The sequence below is a fragment of the Patagioenas fasciata genome, chromosome 1 (genome assembly GCF_037038585.1).
Source record: "Patagioenas fasciata isolate bPatFas1 chromosome 1, bPatFas1.hap1, whole genome shotgun sequence".
NCBI classification, from domain to species: Eukaryota; Metazoa; Chordata; class Aves; order Columbiformes; family Columbidae; genus Patagioenas; species Patagioenas fasciata.
This window is the reverse complement of record NC_092520.1, coordinates 87458874-87470589: the sequence shown is the minus strand read 5'-3', so window position 1 is coordinate 87470589 and position 11716 is coordinate 87458874. Positions and strand designations below refer to the sequence as shown.

Below are 11716 nucleotides of genomic sequence, written 5' to 3'. Positions count from 1 at the left end.
GGAATTCAGCCTCTTAGGACACTTGGCTTTATTGATGGTAAAACAGAGGTCACAGATGTGGCTGAGCTTCATTGTCTGGGGTATACTTAGCCCATTCTTCACCTTAGTGAAATACAAACCAGTCCATTTCATTGCAGAAAGTGTCCAACCTGTTATGACCAGTTCCTGGTGGTTCTAATGTGGTTATAAGACTTTTAGAAGGCTCAAAGTTTGGCAAAACAGGCTAGCTTCTGCTGATAATATCTTTTCCTGGCATATACTAAATACTTTAAAAATGTTTTCTTTGGTAAGAAAAGACTGTCTTTCAACAATAACATTTAGGGGGCTGATCATAATGGGTCTCAAGCTCAGTTGGAGACTCAGGATTCTACAATAGTAGTTTTTAACAGCAGTGATGTATTTTGACAGAAAAGAGAAAAATAAATTGCAGGGCTGCTTGAGCATTTTTCAGAGCTTCTATAACAGAGGGAAAAATAATTGATATGTTTCTTTTTTGGCAATAAGACTCCCAATGAATCAGACATCCTTGACAGAAAGACACTTAGCAAAAATAAATGTAACTACAACACTTCATTAAAGTAAAAGTATCTTTACTATTAATATACAAATGGTGAAGAGTGACAAATAATTGATATACTTTAAGCCATACTTTCAATGTCTTTCATAAATACAAAACCAGCATCTGCAATATTACTTCTTTTTACAGTATATAGAGAGATATATATATACACAGCATTTCATAGGGACATAAGATTTTGAAACAATAAACAAACTAACTCCAGTGGTAGCTAACTCATCAATACATAATTCAGGTGGCATATATCGCAAGTGGGCTGTTGACGACAGGTGGAATAACAAAAACAAGATATGGTATGCTTTAGCTTAAACTGTACACAGCATACAAATACATACCGAGTGCTCATTGTAGCAGGAAAGCTATTTTTTTTTTATAAAACCTTGTCTAAGTAGTTCAAAATTCTTAGTGAGAACTCTTCAACATGAGCAACAAAATTATCTTCTGGGGGCGGTCTGGCTGCTTTATGTATTTGGCGTTGATACAGAGATTCTGAGGGTTTGTTTTGACTTTCCCCCAACCCTGCATTTTAGGTTTAAAAATGTAGCCCATCTACACGGCAGAGTAAAAGGGTACAGCAGGGCTAATGTTCCCTCTCTGCTGCTTTTCTCAGCCTGTAGCACCCTGCCTTTTGGCAATGCCCTCCAGCAGCCTCTCGTTTCAGTAGCTCCCCATTTCCCTTGTCACTGCTAGCAATAGAGGATCACAGCACCCGAGCCATCTCTCAGCTCAATCTTTGGCCCCTGTTCTCTCTGGTAGTGGCTTTCCTGAATTCCATCACCACTGCACCAGTTCATAGCGCCTGCTCCTGATCTCACCTGTGACTTAAAAGCTGCCAATACAAATTTGGCAATAAATATTAATTTCATTTCCCTGGACGAAGAATGGCCAATATTCAAGTTTAAAAGTCAAACATCATGAGGCTCACAATGCCTGTTAAGAGGAAAGATAGACTGGTAAACCGCAACTTCTCAGAACCTGATCCAAAGCCAAATTTGACACAGAAAGGCTTCTTTTTGGCTCAAGTTCAAATAAAATAAATTAAGAACACATTCAGTGGAAATATTGAAGATTACTTAAAACTTAGTGAGTGGTTTTCCCCCACCACTACAGAATGGCTGTCAAGTGGATTGGGTACTCCAGGAAATTATAAGAAAAAAGTCTGAAAAAGGGGGTGGATACCTTTTAACCATGGTAGCTTTGCATTGATCAGCCCAAATATCTGAAGTTAAACGAAGGGATTTAAGAAGAAACATTACTTCTGAAAATGTTTTCATTCACATTTTTGTCACAATCACAATGAATTATTTGAAAGGATGTTTCATTTATGTGATTTCTGGGCATGTAGTAATGTATGGGATAAAGCAGTGATAAGATGTTTTTATCAACATTTGCTGATCAGTACAAACTCCTGATAGCAAAACCTCCTCTGGGTACAATGTTAGCAGGACTCTGGCAGGACACTTAAGTTCTACTTTCACCTAGAAGTCCAGTTCACAAAAGTGATGCAATCAGCCGAGAACATGCAGAGCCTCCCTGAGATGGACAGGTGAAATTCAGGCCCCACTGAAGTAAATTTGTGCTTTAAACCCCAGTGAGACCTGGGTTGCACTGCGGCCCTTCTTGCAGCACTCTCAGCACCCCTCCATAGATCAAATTGTAACAGGGGTCTTGAATTTTTTCAGTAAATGGTCTTTTTGGAGGTCCTTTAACCAGGAGTTAATGTCACCCAACAAACACAACACTTACTCTACAAAGATATTACTTCCTATGACAGCTTACACAGAGATAAATGACTGTGAAACAAATATTTACTGCAGTTTTACTCCAGAGATAAAATGGTGGGAAGATGCTCCACATCATCTTTCAGATTTGAGAAATATTTAATGGTTTAGGTTTAAGTACCTAAATGGAACTAAGGACACTTTCTATCTAACTCTTCAACTTGAAAAATTGGTCAAAACACGTCTACGCACACTCATGTGCTCCACCTACTAAAATCTTTTCAGCAGTAATATACCCACTCTGACCCTCACTAGAATTGTGATCTCAATAGATTTTTGCAAATTCTGTGTTTAAAATTTTTATATGATTTGAGAATACTATCCCCAGTTTACTTTAGGTGAGTATTTGAGCATATATAAGCAGAAAAGTATGCCATGATAAAGCTTCCAAATATTTTAAACAGGCTTTGTAGACAAATTATTGAAGAGTTTTCTTTAATAAAGCAGAGTGGCATGCTATCAAAAGGCACAAATACATTTCCATTACCCGGTCTAGGAAACAGAAAAATTGCATGATTATTATACTACAGTTTAAAGATTGGCACTTAAATAAATAATCAAAGTAATTACCATCATAAAAGGAAAGCCACTTTTTTGGATGAACATCAATGCAAAGGCTGAAGACAGCAGGTAGAATTCACTATACCATGGACGGTTGTCAAACAGCCTTTGTAAATGACTGTCACTGTGTAACAACGTTATACATATCTATGAAGAGATAGAGAGTAGGCCCAATCCTGCAAGCTCTCCCATGAAAGTATATCCATCCTCCTGCTTACTTCGACCCCACTGATGCCAGTGGGGTGCCCTACAAGGGGTGTGTTCAGCCACATAAAATATCTTGCAAGACTGAGGCCTAAATAAATTAATCTTTGTCACATTAGGCATTAGCATCACCATAATAGTAAATATTTCAGCAACCACAAAAAAAAAAACTTTGAAGATGAAAAAACAAATAAACAAACAAAACCATAAAACATAATACTGTCCAGAGTACGTGTATACTAAATTGTAAAACATTAACTAAAATTTTTGTTACTATTGTGGTAAATCAGAATGCATGTCTACTAAAAAAATAATAACAAGAAGCTTTAGGTTATTTTATTTAATTTTACTCCTTATTTTTTCTTGAAGAGAGATTGTCACTGCCACATTTCATATTGTCAATAATTTTAATGGCTCCCTCCCACCCTCGTCCCTGGAGTATGTTAGTGTAACAATTCAGTTTACTTTTACAAATAGTTATATTCTGTCAACTCCTCTGACATTTCATACTAACACTTAAAATTACTTTTAGACAGTAAAAGTGACATCTATACAAGATATCTGTTGTGTTTTTTTTTTTTTTTCTTTTTAGTCTAGAATAGGAAAAGAAAATAAAGAAATGATGTTATTCCAGTTCTACACATATCTTACAAATTACTACGCACTGTCCCTCATTTGGAAATACTTGCAAATATCAAAGGTTTTGAGCACTCTTTCATAGTTAAAGTTTGGCTTTCTCCTGCACAGCACAGAGTCGAAGTACAAGAGATAGCCTATTAATCCACAGACCAAAAGGTATGCTTGGAACTGCCCATCAGTTATTTAGAACGGATTAATTCTCAACATTCACATAGCCCAACTGCCAAGAGACTTAACAGCAGGAAGAAAAGAAACACTTCTGGAAACAGCTTTTGATTTGTAATCCATTACAGTGGGAAATGCTTTTGCTTTCAGTATTGAAATAATGTTGTAGTATATTTTACTTGTAAAGAGTAGCACAGGAGTATTAATAATAAATGTGCCGAAAAGACCTTCTAAATCCTCTAATCCCTTCACATTGTAATTAGAGGACATATTACGTGAAAAAATAATGAAAAAAATACGACACAAAACAAAACAAAACCCCATATATAGGTGTTAGGCCACGAAGGTTTCTTTTTTTGTGTGTGTGTAAATCTCAATAAGAAATTTGAAATGCATCTACAGTTGAGGCTAGACAGCTCTGCCCACATTGTACAGGAACCTTGTTCTGCAAATGATCATGTTGGCTTCAGAAAAAGCACTGTATGCCTGGCAAAGCTTGACTTACGTGAATATGCATGGCACCACCTAACTTTGTGATGGTAGGTAGAAGAGGAAAGGGTGTTTCCTACCTTCATCCTCATACTGGTAAAATTACTGCGTGAGATAATGTGGGGTGGAGATGTCCAAGTACCAACAGCATTATTCTCAACTGCTTGAATTTTCTAGATTCCTTCCTTGCATTTTGATGAGAGAGAAAGCCCAGTTACAAATATATACTTTTTAGAAAGAACATATAACAACAGGTATAAATGAGGCAACTGTTTTTCTTAATTATAGGTTAGGGGACAGTCCTGCTTTCTGTGCACTTACTCAGAAAGAAACAGGACAGAAATTTAATAGACAAGCAGCTATGTGGTAGTACTGCCCGCTCAGTATGTGGGAACAACAGTGAGAGGTCATAAAAGAATGTCTTTGTCTTTCCTTGACCCAGAAGTAGTGCCTCAGCATTTAAAGAGATTTCTTTGCAGCAGTTTTAAATTATTCTCTTTCATGACTTTCATCTCACATTGCTGTCTCCTCTTACCCATTCTTTTCACTTTGGTTCTGGTTTTCTGGTTTAGTGGAAACTTGGCCTCTTATCCTATCCACACTGGTGGTTTGCTTCTGTCTGCAACTACTTGGTTCATTATAGGTATTTCCAAAAGTGAGAAAAAGTTGAAAAAAACCCCCATAAAATGACTTGGTTTTGAAAAATAAGAAAGACTTATGATTTAAATATATCCTCAGTTCTTTCAAATGTACTAAAGCTTGGGTTAACAAGGTTAGCCTGCCATTCCCCCAAACTGAAGGGGACGTTTCTCTTTCAGCTTTACTGCACAAAAGTCAACCACTTTTCCATGACTGCAGAATATCAGCTAAGGCTTGATGATGTTCTGTGGGAAATCAGGAAGTCTAAGGACTTCAAATATTAGCAAAATTCAGATATAGTGTGGAGAAGACCTAATTTGCTGAGTAAAGCTACACATAAACTGCAGGTATCACTTCGACGTGTAAAATCCACAAGGTACTCTACAATTTACTCCTGACAAGTTGAACTTCTCAGTCTGGTTTTGTATATGGTTTATCTACTTCTTCCAAAGCAAGACTTTGAAGAGTTTGGTAGGTGTGGATACACTATGCTGGAATGGAAACAAAATATATTGTTCCAATTAGTGGCACCATTAAATCAATGATAACAAATAAGAATGAATTTTTAATCAACTAAATTAGCTGAATTTTAGAGTACTGCATGTTGATCAGAATAATAAAAAGGATTATCTTAAGGAATGTTCCATGGGAAAAAAACATATTCAATCTAATACAAGAAGCTATTCATTAATAATTTAAAACTGTTCCTAACTATTTAGTCAAAGTTCTAATTTCCATCTGCCCTAATGTTGTTGTGTTGGTTTTTTGTTGTTGTTGTTGTTGTTGTTTTGTTTTGTTTTTTTGTTAAGACAAAGGGTATAAAACCATAAATGAACAAGTGTTACTTTAATAAGGCCAACTTTTAATATTTCATGTACTGATTCGGGGAGAAAATGTATCTACTATACTAAAATGCAGTTTTATCTCTTGACTAAATGGTTAGAACTAAAAGAACTAATACTGTATAGGTATAAATATGTTAGGGCAAATAATTTGAGCTTGTGTTTATTGTAATGTTTCACTGGAAGCCAAGATTATGATAAAAAAAAAGTTCTGTTTTCACACCTTTGCTGGATGTTATTTTAAATGCAACTTCCCAAATATTAATACACAAAACCTGAAGCACTGAAAATCCTACAACCTTTCAAAGTCACATTCATGTAGTTAGGATGAGGCCCAATATACTGCTACAAATTTTATCTGATTTTATTTAAATCTGTACATCCTGTTTATCAACTTTTTATTATAACAAAGAACCCAGGTAGAACTGCAGGTGGAGCTGGCTCTGTGTTGAAGAGTGTCTTTTTTTCTGTCTCTTTCAAGTGATAAGCACAGCTGGAATGACTACTGAGTCTCTGCCAGTGCTAAGGTCTTAAACATTATACTAAGACTGGTTTTCCCTCTTTTTTTTTTTTTTTTAAAGGCAACCTAAACTTTTGCTTCATGATAAATGGAAACAAATACAGCAGTATATGGCACTTTATGTAGCTTGCACTGTAGAATCTGGAGAGACCTGATATGTTGTTTATGGTTAGGGGTGCTTTGTAAAGTATTCTTCTAAATAGATATACTTTGTCTTATAATAAATTACAGTTCTTATTCTGCAGATTTTTCAAATTTATACCATGGGACTTGGTGTCAGCAAAACTACATACTAAAACCATTAACAAAAAAATAGAAAGGAACCATAGACAGAAACTGTTTCATCATATGTACACATGTACTAACTATTCCAAGCTTAAGTTTTCCAAGATATTAAGGTCAGCTGTAAAGTTTTGGTCACGGGGTTACTTCAATCCAAATGCATTATCCAGACAGCTGTAGTTTATCTTATCACGCTTTGCTATCATCTTCTTTTGACTGGATGATGTCATTAGCAACTTTGATTTCTATGGTTTCTGGATTTAAAGCTTCTTTCCCATTTTCCTCCTTTAGTGGCAGCTTCCTGTCAGAAGAAAAGAGGAGTCATGGTAGCACATGAATAACATAGAATCCACAATTTAAGTCTACAATGTATGTATTGTTTACACAGTTCACAGTGTTTCTGAAAATCTAGTTTATTGAAAATAATGTATAATTACCAAGGTTCTTTGCTTTTAAATAAATTAATATTAACTCTTTCCATTTCTACAAAGCCAGAAAATGCTAAATAGCATATTACACTAATATTGCTGCTGCCCAAAATGCAATATCTTTTAATAAGACAACTGAAACAATAGAATGCCAAATAATACTGACTCAAGACAATACAGAGGTATGTGATTCCAAAGATACCATGAAACACAGTCAAGCCTTTTGCTGATTCTAGATTATACTCTTTTTTTAATATCTGTTTCTAAATGTAAATTCAATTGCATTTGAAAGAAGGTATCTATCATTGGAGGTTATGCCAAGACATAAAGGAAAGAACTTCTTATAGCAGAAGGAGATAATGGAAGTTATTTTATTATTTAGAAACTTTTACTATTCATTTTTGTAAAAGCACACAATCTAGCTGTGTTAATAAGTTACATTCTTTTAAGACTAACACAGTGAAAAATCTGAAAAAATGCCACAAAAAGAAGCTGACTACTTATTTTCATCCCTGTCATAGAAGCTGTTCTTATTTGAATGTAAGAAGACCTTCAGATGATATTTTAATTTCAGAAATGGCCTAAACATTCCTTTGAGTTTTATAATGCTTAATTCCAATGGCAAAGGAGTCCCCTTCCTCACTTTACAGGAAAGGCAAAATACTGATTTCATTCAAAAAAGTCTTGAAAATCATTGATTGTCTACTGCCAGCAGTTAGCTGTTAAAAAATATAGCTGTCAATAATATGTATCGTTTACTAAAATGCTCTTGTAATAACGGCTCATGGGCATAATAGCTGTTTATAGTGATTCCAGTTTGGGTTTTCTTTCTGGTTTTTAACTAGGGAGTAGTATGCATATGCTTTTTTTGTATTCATAACAACTGTTAAATATTTCAGTAAACTTCCACTTTGATGTTCCAAAGAGCAATATACTGTTCAAAACCAGTCTGAGGAATCCCTTAAGAATGTCTTGTAATAACAGTGTTTAATAACAACAAATAAACCAAACCAATACCCCGAATGCCGGTCTGAAATGAACTAAGAAAGACTGTTTATCCATAGGTTAAACAAAAAGCACAACCCATATCTGAGAGAAAACAGAGAGAAGACTAACTTGTCCTATTTCAGTAAAATATGTGGGATACGTATGAGCTGTCTGGCTTTGACTGTAGAGGGAAATCTCTAGTAATTGTCTGTTTCACATGGCACACTCAAAGGAAAAGGATTTTAGCCCACAACATGACGCCTGAAAGAATGGAAACAGCAGAATCAACACACATCTATTTTTAAAAGAGAATAAAACAATGGAGCAGAGGAAGTATGGCTCATGAGACGCATTTTAGGTAAGCAGGCACCTCTGTTAATTGCCTGATAATACAAATCACTTAAAATAGTATAAAAAAAGACCTAATTTAATCTAGTTATATATAAAGGCAGAGTAATTTCTCCAAAAATGGTACTGAAAGGGAGGAAATATTGAGTCAGTGTAATAACTGGGCAATTGACAGACTATACTGTGTGGAAATTTAAATAAATTGTGTTTTGGAGAAGTGAATTAACAGCATGTAACAAGTAAGTTCAAATTATTTGCATGTGGTTTAACTGCAATAGTCTGCTGATATTACTCATACAAAACTTTAGCTGGAATGTTCACTTTCCTAGTTTATAGGAAAATGGCTTCTAGATATTTTGATACCGGAATTCACCCAGGTTCATTAATACCAAGAAAAACTCAACCGATACTGGAAAAAAATGTCAGACTAGGAATGTAATTATAGTACCACATTGTATGTGATATTTTAATCATATTACAGAAATGTAATATCAAATGCACAGCTTAAATTGATTTTCTGCCAGTATTATTAAAACTTGTTGACTTCCAAGTAAAAGTGATTTATGCTCATCTGTCAAACATGGATCTCAAACCTTGCTTTGACAAGAAGCATCTGATTCAAGGTAAAATGTAGATTACTGAATAATATACTGAGCAATATAAGGAAAATATTCCATTATTGTAAGAGGCAGTGATCTCTATATTAATTACTTTCCACAAATGCTTAAATTGTATTTGAAGTTCTGAGTATAATTTGCTAGCATTCAAAATAATTCAACTAATTATTCAAAATATTTAGTGTAATTTCAATTGAAGGTTTATCTGGTATACCTTTATGACAGCCATAATTAGTCAGAGTGAATCCCACCTTGTATGAACATCACCTGCCTGGAATTATCCTTGAAACTTTTTCTTCCTGCAAGCTAAGCTCTTCTGTCCAAGATCCCCACTGGTCATTCATGCCCTGCCCAGCCTTTCTGGCTGACAGCACCTGTTGTTGACCATGTTTTTCTGTGCTATTCCTACTGAAACACTTCTACCCTACTGCGTCCTCCATTCTTTTTGTGACATCTCATCCATACTTTACATTGCTTCTCTCTTTCATTTGTTATGACTTGTGTCTTTCCATGTTTCCCTAGTACAAGTGGCCCTTCAGATGTCCTCAGTGCATGATGATCTATTCATCTTTGGTTTCCTAAGTGACACTGTCCAGAAACTTTAGTTGACCTCCATCCAGCTGTACCTTGGGAGTGCTGCCTTTTGCCATTGCTTGTGGGAGAAGAAATTACAAAGAAGGAAACTGTCATTATTATTAATATCTCTTAGCAGTCCTATTCTCCCAAGGACATAATACCCATCAAACTCCTTATCAGTTGTTCCTATCCTTTAGTTATTTTTCTGAGCCACCAGTCACTGATTATTTCCCTTTTGCCTAAGATAATAAAACAGTTTTGATCTTAACATTCTCATATTTCACTCCTGTCAGTTGTTCTAATGACTGGGACAAGCAGGGAGAACTGAACTTACTCTTTACTTGCATCACGTCCCTTGCTAGGTGTATCTCAATTGTATTTTCAAGATCTGGTGGTACAAATAGTCTTGAAGCATGAAAAAATATGGAGTGATGCCTTACTCACTAATACATCCAAGGCTGGACTTCTACAATGTTTACAACTACATTCTCCTCACTCCTTAGATAACTGTGAGTTCTCTAGAATGCTCTTCAGTATAAATTCTAATATGAACAGTAAACATATCTAGTCTTTCAACAAATTCCATAATTATTTAATTGGCATGTGTTTGAAGTCTCTAAATACGGGTTCTTTAAAGAATTGTATAGCTTGATGTGCAGTTACTTAATACCTTTCCGCCATTTACTACAAATGCTAATGACAGCCAATAACACATGCTTTTTTCTTATTAAAGGTTCCGGCATTTGCAGGTCTAGGTAATGGCAAGGAAGTAATTTTTTTTTTTTTTTTTTTGTATTTTCAGAAAGAGAAAAATACTTTTAGAAGAACATCCTCTCCTTTTAAAAATCAACTGTGATTCCATCAAATAATAAACAGGTCAGTTTCTATACTTAATACAGCTTTAAGATCTCCTGAGGTAGGAGATTTTCACAATACATTAAAAGCTTCGGGCTCAAACCAAAGATACCTTGTGTTTTCTTTAATAACTTCAAATCAAGAAACTTTTGAGGCTCAGAAATGAAACTCTTGAGCAATAAGCTCATGTCTCTTAACACCACTAGTCAGGTTCTTAATAGAAGGAATGGTACTGTCATCACCTTTGTTGAAATATTAGTTTCTCTTCAAACTAAATTTTCAGAAGTAAAAAACAAGTACATCAGAAGCTCTCGTGATATTAATCTTCTTAGTAAAATAGTTCCGCACAGTGAGGGTGACAGAACACTGGAACAGGCTGCCCAGGGAGGTTGTGGAGTCTCCTTCTCTGAAGACATTCAAAACCCGTCTGGACACATTCCTGTGTAACCTCATCTAGGTGTTCCTGCTCCAGTGGGGGGATTGAACTAGATGATTTTTTGAGGACCCTTCCAATCCCTAACATTCTGTGATTCTGCGATTCTGTGATTCCTTGTGCCCTGTCGCAAATGTTAGTTTATCCTCCACACAGTTTTCAAAAAGTGCTATTGAGGAACAAACACCAGCCACTCTACCCAGTTTAATCCATTCCAGGGGCTGCAGTGGCAAAATGGAGGAGAGGACCTGACTGCCAGCACATGGGATACCCTAGCCCAAGCCTGGTTCCTGTGACCCAGGAGGCAGTCAGAACCTGCAAACCCAAGGGGGAAACTGCTGTGATCTCTGTGCTGACAATCACTTGCAGGTATGGGAAGGGAGGATGAAGGAGCTGGGTGCTGCCCTTCAGCACTGTTAACACAATCATACCACGTAGTGAGCTAAGCTGTCAATTAGGTGAGTGAAAGCAGGAAGGGACCACTCAGTGAGGAGCTGGGTTTCTGGAGCATGGGATCATTGTGGCCTACACACAGGGCGTGTGTGGGGATGTCTGTGTGATCCAACCTAAGTCCACTCCAGTGAGTCAGATTATTCCCACAGAGTGGTTAATAACTACTGGGCAAGCCCTGGGTATATAGTCAAGATCAGCTGCACCTGAATGAAAAAATCCTTGTTCTCATGCTCAGCCAGCACTGCAGGGTCAGGAGGGCTGATGGGTGAGGTGACTGCAGCTGCCAGGGCTGAGAGAGAAGGGGGCAAAGCTGTGACCTG

General features: G+C 36.3%; 1 protein-coding gene across 1 annotated transcript in view; it reads right to left on the bottom strand.

Annotated features, from left to right (window-relative positions):
• Nucleotides 1-616: 616 nt before the first annotated feature.
• Nucleotides 617-11716, bottom strand: part of NCAM2 (neural cell adhesion molecule 2) — a 295266-nt gene continuing 284166 nt past the window's right edge. The window contains exon 18 of the mRNA XM_065843953.2: nucleotides 617-7000. Within this exon, the coding sequence (XP_065700025.1) occupies nucleotides 6889-7000 (112 nt within the window). The 3' untranslated portion in view covers nucleotides 617-6888. The remainder of the gene's footprint in view (nucleotides 7001-11716) is intronic.